The sequence below is a fragment of the Sitophilus oryzae genome, unplaced genomic scaffold (assembly GCF_002938485.1).
Source record: "Sitophilus oryzae breed Bouriz unplaced genomic scaffold, Soryzae_2.0 scaffold_488_pilon_pilon, whole genome shotgun sequence".
Taxonomy (NCBI): domain Eukaryota; kingdom Metazoa; phylum Arthropoda; class Insecta; order Coleoptera; family Curculionidae; genus Sitophilus; species Sitophilus oryzae.
Genome location: NW_022147071.1, coordinates 1,134,480 through 1,150,577, shown reverse-complemented (window position 1 = coordinate 1,150,577; position 16,098 = coordinate 1,134,480). Strand labels below are relative to the sequence as shown.

At 30.8% G+C, this 16,098-nt stretch overlaps 1 protein-coding gene across 1 annotated transcript in view; it reads left to right on the top strand.

The window, feature by feature from the left end:
* LOC115886449 (glutamate synthase [NADH], amyloplastic) overlaps positions 1-16,098 on the top strand; it is a 34,932-nt gene that overhangs the window by 5,026 nt on the left and 13,808 nt on the right. The window contains 7 exon segments of the mRNA XM_030905605.1: positions 6,547-6,798; positions 10,712-10,823; positions 14,265-14,360; positions 14,431-14,587; positions 15,667-15,802; positions 15,867-15,975; positions 15,977-16,072. Of these exon segments, the coding sequence (XP_030761465.1) occupies positions 6,554-6,798; positions 10,712-10,823; positions 14,265-14,360; positions 14,431-14,587; positions 15,667-15,802; positions 15,867-15,975; positions 15,977-16,072 (951 nt within the window). The 5' untranslated portion in view covers positions 6,547-6,553.

Sequence of the window (16,098 nt, the reverse complement as noted above, 5' to 3'; positions counted from 1 at the left end):
TATTTCGGTTAGTTTACTGATGAATGTGGCTTCCTTTTTTTTGTAAATATTCACATTTTCTATAAATAAAATCTAAAGGTGAACGTTTTGCTGTACATTTTGTTAGTTTCACCTTGTGCTTGATGGTAACGTTAATCTCGGTCATTACTAGCATCATTTCTTTTTCATTTCATAGGCTAGCGAAGCCAGAAATTGCTTAATTTATTATACGGAGTTTTTTTTTATCCAATGATCCAATATTTGTATTTACATTAACAAGGTTAGGATAAGTTAGTATATATTTTATATCTTTATAGCTCCATTTGCTGTACTAACACTTTTTTTTCTGTAATTAATGTCAATGCAATTATCCATTATTATATTCGTTACTTCTGTTACTTTAATAAATGGTATGATGTTATCAATATAATATACAGTATAATAAAAAACTTATCATTTTGGTACAAAAAAAAACCAGTTATCATTTTGGTACAAAATGATAACTGGTTGGTACAACAGTCATACAACTTATCGTATATCACAGATATTTGATATGATTCTATTAATTGGCGATTGCAGTGTTCATTCAATGCTCCTGTTTTATCTATTCTGGATTTTTTTTATGGGGATATGTTAAAGACTGCATTTACAAAACTCGACCAACTATTGTCGACAACACGAGAGAAATATTGTGGCAGCTTTTAGAAGTATAACTCCAAATATGTCGCTTAACATGAAAAAATTAATTGAAAAGAGAATCGTTTTATGCAGTGAACAGGGAAAGGAAGCATTTTGAGCATTATTTGATATCATCTAACTAATTTTTGTCACATAATTATACATTTATATATAATTTTAATTCTGTAATAATTAAAATATTTTGAAAAGATACGACTTCTCCATTGAATATTGGAATAATATACTGGGTGTTCTATTTAAAATAAAGGAGTAACTTGCTTTTAAAAGTGAGTAATATTCAATATTAATTTTGTCTCAACCTGTATATCTTTTCAGGTCAAATTTGAATTTGGTTGAACAGATAATGGTTATTTTAATTAAATATTAGGCTATACAGGGTGAATTACAATTTTAGGTAGCTGTTTTGAAATTTAAAGTTTATTCTTCGTTTTCAGAAAATGTGAAATATGTCAAAAACTCTAAATTTTAGTCATATGCTTCTTCTAATGAAACTCATCTTTATTTTTTCCTAAAATCCGAAAATCAGTTAATGTATAGGGTGTTCCATTACCCAGAAGTATAACTCCAAATATGCCGCTTAACATGAAAAAATTAATTGAAAAGAGAATCATTTTATGCAGTGAACAGGGAAAGGAAGCATTTTGAGCATTATTTGATATCATCTAACAAATTTTTGTCACATAATTATACATTTATATATAATTTTAATTCTGTAATAATTAAAATATTGTTTTTTATTACCGTTGAATATTTTACTCTACCTATATCCTATAATTTTTGTTAAATTAACGAAAGGTAATAAAGATCTACAGTCACTAAATCATAAAAATGAAAATATCTAGGAAACTCTTTGTCTAAGGGGTAGGCAATCTTAATAGTATTTTGAAAAGATACGACTTCTCCATTGAATATTGGAATAATATACTGGGTGTTCTATTTAAAATAAAGGAGTAACTTGCTTTTAAAAGTGAGTAATATTCAATATTAATTTTTTCTCAACCTGTATATCTTTTCAGGTCAAATTTGAATTTGGTTGAACAGATAATGGTTATTTTAATTAAATATTAGGCTATACAGGGTGAATTACAATTTTAGGTAGCTGTTATGAAATTTAAAGTTTATTCTTCGTTTTCAGAAAATGTGAAATATGTCAAAAACTCTAAATTTTAGTCATATGCTTCTTCTAATGAAACTCATCTTATTTTTTCCTAAAATCCGAAAATCAGTTAATGTATAGGGTGTTCCATTACCCAGAAGTAGTATAACTCCAAATATGCCGCTTAACATGAAAAAATCAATTGAAAAGAGAATCATTTTATGCAGTGAACAGGGAAAGGAAGCATTTTGAGCATTATTTGATATCATCTAACAAATTTTTGTCACATAATTATACATTTATATATAATTTTAATTCTGTAATAATTAAAATATTGTTTTTTTATTACCGTTGAATATTTTACTCTACCTATATCCTATAATTTTTGTTAAATTAACGAAAGGTAATAAAGATCTACAGTCACTAAATCATAAAAATGAAAATATCTAGGAAACTCTTTGTCTAAGGGGTAGGCAATCTTAATAGTATTTTGAAAAGATACGACTTCTCCATTGAATATTGGAATAATATACTGAGTGTTCTATTTAAAATAAAGGAGTAACGTGCTTTTAAAAGTGAGTAATATTCAATATTAATTTTTTCTCAACCTGTATATCTTTTCAGGTCAAATTTGAATTTGGTTGAACAGATAATGGTTATTTTAATTAAATATTAGGCTATACAGGGTGAATTACAATTTTAGGTAGCTGTTTTGAAATTTAAAGTTTATTCTTCGTTTTCAGAAAATGTGAAATATGTCAAAAACTCTAAATTTTAGTCATATGCTTCTTCTAATGAAACTCATCTTTATTTTTTCCTAAAATCCGAAAATCAGTTAATGTATAGGGTGTTCCATTACCCAGAAGTAGTATAACTCCAAATATGCCGCTTAACATGAAAAAATCAATTGAAAAGAGAATCATTTTATGCAGTGAACAGGGAAAGGAAGCATTTTGAGCATTATTTGATATCATCTAACAAATTTTTGTCACATAATTATACATTTATATATAATTTTAATTCTGTAATAATTAAAATATTGTTTTTTTATTACCGTTGAATATTTTACTCTACCTATATCCTATAATTTTTGTTAAATTAACGAAAGGTAATAAAGATCTACAGTCACTAAATCATAAAAATGAAAATATCTAGGAAACTCTTTGTCTAAGGGGTAGGCAGGCAATCTTAATAGTATTTTGAAAAGATACGACTTCTCCATTGAATATTGGAATAATATACTGAGTGTTCTATTTAAAATAAAGGAGTAACGTGCTTTTAAAAGTGAGTAATATTCAATATTAATTTTTTCTCAACCTGTATATCTTTTCAGGTCAAATTTGAATTTGGTTGAACAGATAATGGTTATTTTAATTAAATATTAGGCTATACAGGGTGAATTACAATTTTAGGTAGCTGTTTTGAAATTTAAAGTTTATTCTTCGTTTTCAGAAAATGTGAAATATGTCAAAAACTCTAAATTTTAGTCATATGCTTCTTCTAATGAAACTCATCTTTATTTTTTTCCTAAAATCCGAAAATCAGTTAATGTATAGGGTGTTCCATTACAAAAAGCACAACATTGATGCGTAACTTTTTTGTGGGACACTTTGTAGAACTCTATCTGTACTAATATATAAAATTCTTAAGTGACTCACTGATTAATCACGATCCTGCTCAAACCACTCAATATAAGAAGCTCAATTTTGGTATACAGGTTGATTCTAGGGTGTAGAGGTCCGATAAGAAGGGATTTTTCAAAATTCCAGTACCGAGGGGGTGAAACCACCCCTCAAATATTACAATATTTTTTATTTAAAAAACGGCCAAGTTTCCGAAAAAACGCTTAAACACATATATTTTATTTTGTTTTTTACATATTTTAAGATTTTTTTAAAATGTATACAGGGTGTTTCGAAAAATCTGGTCATTGAGTAATCACGATTCTGCTTAAACTGATTGACGTTTAAAGCTGATTTTTGGCAAACGGATTGACTGTGTAGAGGGGTGTAGAGGTTCGATAAGGAGGGGTTTCTCGAATCTCAAATTCCAAGAGGGTGAAAACGCCCCTCAAATATTACAATATTTGTTATTTAAAAAACGGTTAGTCTTTCGGGTTTTTTTTTAACCCTTAGACAAGCTTATTTTTTTTGGTTTTTTACATATTTTGAAATTTTTTAAAAAATCGTACAGGGTGTTCCAAAAAGTTGGGTAATTTGTTAACCACGATTCTGCTTAAACTGCTTGACGTAAAAAGCTTATTTTTGGCAAACGGATAAATTCCAACGAGATGAAACTACCCCTCAAATATTACCAAGTTATCATAATAATATCGCCATATTGTTTTTTTTCATGCTGACATAAATGTGGGAAAATTTTATCCAGTTTGTATGTTAATGGAAATTCTTGCTTTGCTTTATCATCACCATTACAAATGATTAATTCGACGCGAACGAAGTCGCGGGTACACGCTAGTATATTTATAAAATGCTTTCAATTAACCTACATATATGCTCCTAAAATTTAAATTCAATATCAACTACCATTCTCCTTGAACCCTCCGCGTCGTATGAGAGGCGCCACCCTGTACTCAAAAAAATTGTACCACGATCTAAACTATTTATCGCTTATCAATATTTATGTAATAGCTACATATATCTCGGCGCAGAACACATATTAGCACAATATATCATTCTAAAAATAGTTTAAAAACAATTTTTATGAGATTGCATAAAATCGTTTTCTCTATGCCATGTAAATTACCCATTGAAGGTCGCAATGTATTACAAAATACAATAAGTTCTCTTAGTTTTGTTTTAAATTCTTTTGCCTAATAGAATAACACGATTAGAAACATAGATCGTTGATTATTACAGAAAAATATTAGAAATAGATGAACCGTACTGGTACAAAACGAAGAATAATACATCAAGATAATATACACCTCCATATAAGTTGCAAACAGAAAAATGCTAGGTAGTCTAGGTTATTTAAAAAATGTTTATTAACAAAAAAGTTTTAATTAAAAACTAAAAAAAAATCCACAATTATTTTCAAAAAATTCCAAATTATAAAAAAAAAATTCACGAAAAAAACTCATACTCGTGTTTCTGAGGTCGAAATATGCTACACCTAAAAATATTTGCACTTATTTGAAATCCACCCTGTATAGTCCCTCTATCTGACACTTGAATACAGACATACTGTATATTATTTCTAATAAAAAAAAAATAAAAACTACTTGTATTAATTACTAAGGTTGTTTATAACTGACCAAATATTGTTCTACATATCTTAATTATGTTTAATAAAAGATTTTATCTAATACTAGTTAAACATAAAAATACCATTTTATTATTTAGGTTTATTTAATTAGTCTTTAACTAGATAAAACGGATTAGTTATTTTTATATGCTTTAAATCCATGTCTCAACATAAATATAAATATAGATCACTAAACAGCATGAGGATATTTGTTTTTTTCAAATGGAATATCAATCAAAATCAATTATTTTTACTGTTAATTGAATTATTATTGTTTTTATTTATGCTATCTAATATTAGAGTAATAATAAATATCCTAAATAATTTAAAAAAGCAAAATTATCTAATGGTTTTCGAAATGCGAACACTTATTTTAATTTCATAGCTTCTAATTATGAAGTTGTAAAATACATAAAGATAGAGAAATATTTTATTTGATAATAAAATAATAATAAACAAAATATTTGGAAATTTTTCTCACAAGTGTAATGTGTGTAATTTTTACAGATATTAGCAAAAAATTTGATAAAACAGCAAGATAGTATTTTCAAAAAGTTTGTTAATTCAAAATAAGTACTAAACTAACAAATCCTTCTTAAAATAATTTGATATCATATAAAATTGATTATAATTTTTAATTTGGTTGCATAGATTTCCAGAAAAAAAATAGGTGCCTAAGAAAACGCCTAAAAATGTAATTTCCAAATAATAATAAAAAAAAAGTTTTGGCATTCGGCCCGCGTCATATTCATTGTAACTGAACTGTAATATTTTGATTTTAAAAATATGCCGACACAATTTTAAACGCATGTGTGCTATTTTTATCGCAAATCTATTTTACTTTTAAATCTGATTGATTACATACTGTAAAAATCGTCAGAAATCGTTCATAAAATTTTTTAGATTTATTTGATTTTTTTAATAGATACAAGGGTAATTCTATAAGTGTAATGTTACTTATACCGGTGCGTCTCAAAAGTGGCTCAGCCCTATAAGGTCTTGTGGCCGACGGAAATCACACACAACAAACTTCAATCTACCGTATGATCGAATAAAAACGGCGTCAGCGATGGCTATGAAATGAAGATCGCTGTCATTTTTTATGTAAAATTATATGGGGAATGTCAACGATGTTCATTCCTAAGCCAACTGGACGCCGTTTTTTTTTCGATCATACGGTATTTCGTAGTATTGTAACGGAATTTTAAAGAATTAGAATTATTTTCGAGAAAATTTAGTCCAAACATAAGGAATATTTTGTTGATGTTTGGCCATCAAAATCTTGATCAAAAAGTTCTCTAAAATCTGCTACAATACGGATATAGTATAATCCTTTAACTTTCTTCTTTTTAATTTCCTTCTTCATTTGTGGTAAAAATACCTAGACAGTTTTACATAAATATTAAATGCCGAACGCTTATTTTGTTACTCTTTCGGACTGTGAAAGGGACTCTCATGGACTAATAAGAAATTATCCCCACTGATTATCCTTTTCTTTCTCTTTGCAGTGGTTAGATGGCCGCACCGTGGCAGGCCCCGCCAGCTCAGGGCCTGTACGACCCCGCGTTCGAGCGCGAGGCATGCGGCGTGGGCTTCGTGGTCGCCATCGATGGCCGCAGGGACACCAAGATCGTGCGCGACGCGCAGCGCCTGGCCGTTTCTATGAACCATAGAGGCGCGTGCGCCTGCGACAACGACACCGGTGACGGAGCAGGGGTGCTCACCGCTATTCCTCACGACTTCTACGCAGCCAAACTCAAGTAAGTACCATAGTTGCCAAGTCTACGGAATTTTTCCTAGATCTAAGAGAAAATCAGGGATGTATAGGGTGTTTCAAAAAACATATGCCATCTCTCGTAGGGAGATTCCTCACGTAAAAATAATATTTTGTTTTTCATATCAACATAGGTCCGATTCTACTTTGTTTTGTAGCTACAGGGTGTTTGGTTTGGTTTGGTTTGGTTTGGTCTTAATAATCTTTCGATTTATTATAATTTTCTTCCAAGTACTTTTAGTGATTCGAATGAAATTTTGAGGGTAAAAGTTACTATAAGTGCTACATATTTTAATGCTAATAAAACGTCGATAAATTCATCAGGGACGTGCATATGGGTTATTACTGGAATATTTTTCAAAAAAAAAATCATGTGGGCCCCTGACTATTTTTTTTGATATCAAAATTGTGTAGGCCGTTTAATGCCAATTAAAAGTTATCTCTTGTTATAGTGTCGAATTCGGCCTCCTTGATGAGATAAACGTAATTTTATTAATCACAAATTTTTTGAAGAGAAATCAATGGGTACTTTTTTAAAACTTTCGCAAGTTAATGATATTATGTTTCGGTTTTTAATGATATTATGTCAGGGTGTTTCAGTTTTTTGAAACACCCTGTATAGGGAAATTTGAATTTGAATTATTATAAACCGATTAAAAGATTATATAAATTATAAATTATATAATAAATCGAAAAAAAAAACATGTGCCATGTCCCACGTGAAATGGCACCTATTTTTTGAAACATCCTGTATAACATTATGATTATTGTTAGTTCCCAGTAATAATTAGTACGCAGAAAGAAAAAAATCGTGGGTGTTTGGGAAGGCTCGAATTGGAAGGCTTTTGGGAAGGCCCACGATTTTTTTCTTTCTGCATCCTGTATAACTTTTACCACAAATTTCAAAATTTACTTTACCGTCAATTCATTGACGTTTTGATATAGGAATGGCATACATTGAATTTTTGAAGAATTTTGTTAAAACTATTTTTTATTTAAAGAATTTTGCTTTAATGCACCTTGAGCTCAAGAACGGCAAACATCGCGCAATGTTGAATGAAAAAATCTATAACAATCCTTCATTACCAAACATTATAGGTAATGTGGTATCTCGTTATACCGTAAAAAACAAGCGTCTTAATGACACTATCGAAATCATTTGCTTGAAGCCAATAAAGTCTCTTATCAGCAAGTAAAGCTTTTCTGTAAACATATTAGCGCTATACGCTTAATTAAGTAGTTTTCTATCGTTACCGATAAGAGTACCTAGGAGGTATTAAAAATTCAATTCTTATGAGTAATAATGTAATCAATGCATCGTTATAGCCTTTATAGATATGTATTGTAAGTGTTATTTAATATAACGGAGGTTTTTGTATTGTAAAGTCACGGTCTAGACAGAAAAAAATAACAGTCAGACATTTTAGACTGTGTAAAGCTCAGTTTTTAATTATTGCAAAATCAACATGCAGGCACACTTATACAGTGTGGTCCACTAAGTTTGCAACATATGGAATTTTTTTTATTAGAAGTCCTATCCAAATTGGAATACTGTCAAAATTTAGTGCATAGTAGTTTAGAATGACAGCAAGTCAAATAAACAACCTACAGGGTTGGCTAAATACGAAAACCGTTCTAAAATTTTTACTACCCGAAACAGCGCGTTACATCACACAAACCTCGTACCCGAGTGTTTTATAGTTTCAATGACTAAATTTTTATAGCATAAAACTAAAATACTTAAATATTATGACAAAGTCTAAATGCGATCAACTTCTGATTTCTGCCGTATGGAGCGCTGCGGTCGGAATTTTTTGAAATCAACTTAAATTCACCAAGCTTATAACTATTTTTCACATACTGAGCTTGAGTTAGTGACGTATCTGACATATGAAAAAATAATTTGGAAATCCTAAAAGAACCTACGATTCTAATCAAAAAGCACATTATAAATAATAATACTAATAATAAAGATGGTTAGAATATATTTATTAACTATTTTACTAATACTTTTAACATATTCAATCGATAATTATTCAAATTATCACTTCGAGTCCACACTTTTTTGTTTACATTTAATTCACGAAGTGTTTGTCATTTTATGACGTTTTACTTAGAAATAAACATTTCACAATACTACATTTCTATCTTTATATCAGGTTTACGCAAGAACAGTTAACCTAATAGGACTGCTCATTCAGCCAAAAGTGTCAGCCAGGTGCATGCGAAAACCGCCCGCTAGTCTTTGTCATGGTTATTAGTCCTTATCCGGCAACCAACAATACACACGTGCATTATTGGTTGCCGGATGCAAAACGTTCATTATTTAGTTTATTTATAGAAAATTAACTGTATAAATCGTATTAAATACTCGGATAATGCATTTTTAAGAACAGCAGTTCCCAGCATCACCTTTTTCAGGCATTCTTTTTAGAGTACTTCCATATTTTGCTTTAAAATAATTAATAAACAATATCGTAGGCACTTAGTAAGCACTTTGTCACAATCCACAACACAAAATGAACGTATTTAAACACTCTATAGCTCTAAAAACTTTAAAAACACCTTTTTCACATTTAAAATTGACAAAATAATTAACTCAAAATTTCTCAGCTGTTATTTTTATAAGTTTACCATAGGCAACTAATAATACGCACTATCATGACAAGGACTACAATGACGTCACAACTGTCAGCTGAAGCGCGGGAAGAGGCGAACGTACGTCTTATGAGGATGAGCAATCCTATTAGTTTATCGTTTTTGAGGTTTACGTAGATATTCCTAATTAAAAATGTTATTTTTCATCCGCTCGTAATATTTTATGTTGAAAAATTATTGATGCCTGTCCAGAGAGATAAGAGGTTATTTCGAATTCAAAATATTACAGAAAATACAATATGATCGAAAAAAAACAGCGTCAGCGATGGCTATGAAATAATAAAGATCTCTGTCATTTTATATCTAAAATTATATGGGGAATGTCATCGATCGTCATTTCCAAGCCATCTGGACGCAGTTTTTTTTTTCGGTCATACGGTACAATATATTTTTAATTTAAGGGACTCAAAACTGGTCCTTAATAAGTTTTGATTGCTTTGGTTTCAACCTTATTTTGTTATTCTCTGTTTTTGTTAAATTTAATACGAATTTTATTGCTTTGAATATCTTGATTTCAAAATTGAATGTCTCACATCAAATTTTATACACTATTTGGTCTTTTTTTGTATACACTAACAATACCGTCGGAGATTGTTCAGCCAGTGTGATACTAAAAATACAGTTTTATTGAACTTAAAAAATCTCACTAAATCCTTTAATAGCAGTTATAAAATAATAACTTACTATACTTCATTCATCATTTCCTTATCAAAACTTATAATTGTAGAATCTCATTTTTTTATCTTAATACTATTCAAAATATTTTATTAAACATCCTCTTCCTGTGTGTTTATTTATCTTTTTATTTACAAAGATTTTATAAGATTCCAAGAAAACCCTCTTTGATTCAATTTAAAACAGATTTAAAGCTCTTTTCGTACCTTTGATAAATACAAAAAAATACAAAGCAAATGTTAATTGTATGATCAATATTGATAATGTACTCAACGTTTTATTGCTAACACGAGGTTGTTTATTAAACATGTATATAATCAATCTTTAATAGAATTACACAATATGTTTTAAATATTTTGTTTAAAAACAAGTGTTTGGAGTATCGGTATTTTTTTGATAAAACATAAAAAAAACTCTATTTTTCAACTATTTAAAAGAAAACAACTCTAATACAAAAAGAATACAAAACAAAGTATCTAATCACCTCGACATATTGTTGTATAGAAAAAATTATCTGAATTTAACTGTTGTAAAGTTTTTTTACATGTATTTTCATTTTGTTTCAGGGACGAACAAAATGTTCAGCTACCCCCCTTCGGAAGGTACGCCACTGGAATCTTCTTTCTGGATAAATTGCACCATCAAGATTCAGAAAATAAATTCGGAGCCTTGGCAGAGGTTAGGATATTAAAGATTTAACGCTTTTACTTCTATTTTTTACCACTCCTTAACATACTTGCCCTTATTTCTGGGACACTCTGTATATCGTTATTTTTTATATTGCAATCGAGTAATGTGAGCAATCAATAAGCTCCATCAGAAAAAAAGTATTTAATAACAACTTTGACGTTAGTGGACAAACGAAAAACTAATAAAATTTGAAGAAAGTTTCTTAATATAAGTTTCCCAAACTAAAAGTAATTTTATCTTCGAAAAAAATACCATACAAAAGAGATTTTGTAAGAACCTTAATTCTTTTTTTATCACCGGGAATGTTCGTATACATGCCCGGCAATGGATCTCTAGGCATAGGAATTACATGCATTAGAATGAAACGCCTATATAAAGTCTATGCTTAAACAGAGATGGACAACAACTTCCCCGTTTCCACTTCCACTACGACTGTCTACTTAGACAAACTCCAATAATATAACAAATTTTGGAAATTCCGCGACCTCCCATCACTCATGATACCCATCCCCCTCCCCTTTATTTATCGCCATTATTTTATTTCCCTTCCCGCGCTTCCGCAATTCGCTATTCCGTCTCCCGTCAGTTCATCACAGAGTTGCCAGGTCTACCGGTTTCGTCTGTAAGCTACCGATCTACCGATTTAAAGAAAAATCTAACGATATGTTCAACTGCGTCCTTAATTTTTACAATAGAAGCACTTTTAAAAAGCTGACTTATTTGACTAAAAATTAAGCGACTGCCGTGTTGGAATCTGTATAATCTGACTTTATTATTGTTTCATTAAATTTTATTTAGTAATAACACACATACAGGTCATCGTTCTGTCTAGTTGCAGAGTTACAAAGATATTCCTAAAAATCCTTATTACTCCTTATTAGGCGCGGTATTGGCGACATACCCGAAGAAGTTGATATCTTTTGAAAAGATTTTGTTTCATTCATCTACTAAAGTTGAACCCATATTTTCCCCAAAAAAATGTAAACAAAAAACAAAATTTAAGTTAAAAAACAACCTAAATTCGGACAAATATTTTAGTGATTTTCCTGTCAAAAAAAATATATTAATATGAAAAAAGAGCTGAGAGTTGCCACAGCTTTCCCATTGAAATGAAATTAATTTTAGATATCACACTGGTCAAAATTTGTACAAAGGTAAAAAGTGACTGCTACACTAATTTGTGACTGCTATCCCTACTTATAGTTTTATATGTTTTTATTAATATATTAATATTATTTAATTCAATATTTTTTTTAATATCAAATAATATATCTAGCTATTTCTAATTCTTGTTATATTTATTATATTTGTATTTTATTTGAGTGATCTATTATTATGACACATAGGAATGCTAATTTTGTTCTCGTATGGAATTATAATCTAACAAACCCGGCAACCCTGTTCGGCTACTTCTTATAAAGTTTTTTTGGCCTAATTCCTTTGTCACCGCCGCCGACCGACGGTGTCGGGGCGACTGCTAGGAAGATCGTACGGTATTGCCATTTCATAGAATTGCACTTGCTATTTTAGAAATGATTTCAAAGTTTTACATGTTACTTTTCGTTTTAGAAAGAAGTTATGTGCCTAGAGAAAACATTCTTAAAATTGTTTCGTACTTTATTCAATATTTCATTAAGCAGGCAAGATAATGGGATTAGAAGATTTGGGATTTGGGATAAGCCAACATAATTTCGATTTAATAGAATGGCAACACTGTCCGTCCTGTTTCTATTTTTTTCGATGCTATTCTATTAGTAGGCGGTAGCCCCCACACAAGCGTCTTAAAGACCCGCCCGGCGCTCCCTCTCGCAGAGGCTCTCTCGTCGTATCACTTCTATGATCACTTCCCCTATAGGATGGTAGGGAAAAGACACTTTATCCGTTTCTGTTGCACTGCAGTGTATTTTGCAGCCTTACCATCTTTTTTTATCATTGAAAACCTCCTATTGCTAATGTTCCTTTGCCAGCAGTGTATAAGTTGTCAGTTTCACACAAAATTCTCAAATTAATTTCAACTTCTTCTAACTAAACCATCTGCACACCTTTTTTATGCACATCATAATACGACCACCAGCAAACTCTATAAGACGACGCATGGTGTCATAGATGACGTGCAACGAAAGTTGTTTTAATTTCCCCTATAGATATTTTCTTACCTATACACCCGTTTTTCCCTGGTGAATTTTTCGATGCTTTTTTAGCACTATTTTTCCCTCAAAATGTCATTCGAAGCGCTACAGGCTCTTCTAAGAAAATTACATATACAAAATTACTTTAAAATACAATAAATCTTAAAAAATGTCTATGCATATGTGGCGGATGCATCTCTCCAAAAAATCCTATATGGGAATTTCGCCACTGCAAGAAAATCTACATAAAAAAATAGTTATTTTTTGTAAACATTTCTGCATTAAACCCAAAGGGAAACTACTTGTCAGAAGTTAGGTTTACAGTTTTATACAAATTTGCCTAACAAACAAAAAAATGCTTAACGTTTCGGAAAGTTTATCTCTTTCCGTCGTCGGAAGCAAAAAAAAATACAAAGAATAAAGTAAAAAACAATTTAAAATATTTAAATTCGACTATTATTATTAACTCTTTAGATTTTAAAACAGATACGTCTACAAAAAAAGATTATTTAAGAAAGGGACATTTTCACAAATCTAAGATTTGTCAGCCTTCATGGGACACAGGGCACAGAATAAATTTTTAATCAAAGAAACGATAGCCTCTAAAAGAAAACTAAAAGAGCCTTTTTTAATACAATCTAATAAAAATAAATGTATTGCTCATGCATCTGTAGATGTTAGTAATGTATGGCAATCGCTTCTTTGATTTTAAAGAAAATAACATAAATAAACATAACATACGTAAAATTTAAAAATAATCATACAGACAGTTTGGGGGTTTTTGGTTTTCCCTTATTAAGTAATTGTTATCAGGTAGTAATTGTTAATTTTGAAGTTTAACTTGGATATAACGTCATTTTAACAGAACGTCAACGGTTTTTGTAGACGTATCTGTGTTAAAAAAAACTAAAGTGTTCTCGAATAGTTGAATTTAAATATTTTAAATTGTTTTTTTCTTTATTCTTTGTATTTTTTTTGCTTCCGACGACGAAAAGAGATAAACTTTCCGAAAGGTTAAGAATTTTTTTGGTTGTTAGGCAAATTTGTATAGCTGTAAACCTAACTTCTGACAAGTAGTTTCCGTTTGGGATTAACGCCCAGAAGTGTTTACAAAAAATAACTATTTTATTTTGTAGATTTTCTTGCAGTGGCGAAATACCCATAAAGGATTTTTTGGAGACAATAAATCTTATTTTTCCGTGAGTAATCTCTCCACGAGAAATGGCACATGATTTTTGATACACCCTGTATATTATTACTTTTTATTTCGCGTTTTTAAAAGATTTTTTTTTTAATTTAGGAACTGGAATTGTCCGTGCTGGCTTGGCGTTCCGTACCAACCAACAATTCCGCCATAGGAGCGGTTGCCAAGAGTTCTGAACCATTTATGAGACAGGTACTACCAAAGATCTCCCCAAAAATAGTTTATTTATTTTAATATTGTAACTAATAATTTATTTTCGTAGGTTTTTGTTGCACCCAAATCTACTTTGGAAAATGCAGCTGAAGAAGAATTAGACAGGCGATTCTTCGTATTGCGAAAGAGGGCTAGTCATGAAATTCCAGCCCCAGGAAAGAGGTTCTACATTTGTTCTTTGAGCAGGAGAACAGTAGTTTATAAAGGTATTCAGTCTAAATCATATACCGTGCTGGCAACTCTTACTTTTGGGTCTGTATTTACATGTGTGGAAGTGTATCACTTAGGTATCTTATTAAGTCGGAGTGAGAGAAATGCGACGGTGTGCTGTTGCGGCGTTGCCACATTTCTCCGGTACGAATTTCCCTATCAAGTAAAGTAAAATCATGATCGCAAACCGCTTATTTTTAAAAGCCTTTTTTTTCGAAAAGATAACTAGATAGAATCATTAGATATGTTTCTGAGCATCTGAAATGGAATTACACGTTAGGGGATCGCACATTTTTAACACATAATACGTGATAATTCAAGAACTGTAGATATCGAAACTTTTTTTTTATTTTGAAATTCGGATCTTTAACAAGATGTTTAAATAAGAAAAATTCGATAGGCTTGTTTTTTTTTTCATTCAAAAATTAAAACATTTAAAACCCCCGTCCATTTACTTTTAGTGCATGGCAATTTCCAACAATCGTGTAACTTTTTATTTGTAAAGATTTTCACATACTATCCGCGAAGAAAATATAGCAGAAAGATTAAGAAAGTTTTTGAAAAAAAACTACAATAAATTATTTCTAATGGATTTGAATTCAGAGTTCTAATAGCGCGACCACTGTCGAACACCAACTCAATTCCACTTATTTTTACCAAAAGTGCAAGTGTTATTAACTTGCACTTAAAAATTTACAAGCTATAGGGAAAATTACAACGACCCGTTAATAAATAAACAAATAAACTATCACGAGACGAAATTAAATCGTAAAGCTGATGAATGACCAAACCAAACGCATGATATACATCCTTCTCTAGAATTTTAAGTACTTATTGGGTCGACCGCGGCGAATCTGCTGTATTCCCTTCCACGTCTCTTAGCAGTGTACCCAGATTCTCAGTTTATTTCATACGTTTGGCAACGTTGTTACTGTTCTCTCTTTGTTCAGTACATTTATAAACGCATTGTACTCTTGTTGCATACGGAAATCTTGACCCAAAACTAACCTTTGCCAGCCCTTAGTAGATGTACCCTCGATGTATCAGTGTTGTCAACAGAAACTTTCGTTTTTAGGCCAGTTGACCTCAGATCAACTATGGATTTACTTCCCAGACCTTAGCGATCCACTCTACGACACTTACCTGGCCTTAGTACACACCAGATTTAGTACTAATACATTCCCGAGTTGGGAGAGGGCTCATCCATTAAGGTACTTCATAATTTTAAAATTTATATCTTAGTGATAGTGATGATTTCTTTTATCTGTTTTTTAGGATGATAGCCCATAATGGTGAAATCAACACTTTGCGTGGCAACGTCAATTGTATGAAAGGAAGAGAAGGTGTGATGAAAAACGAACTTTTCGGTGATAAACTGAAGAACTTTGTATCCAGTTGTAGAGCCTAATTTGTCAGACAGTGGTTCTGCCGATTGTGTGCTCGAGTTTCTGGTCCATGCCGGCCAAAGAAAATTACCAGAGGTAATATAAACATTGATTAATAACTC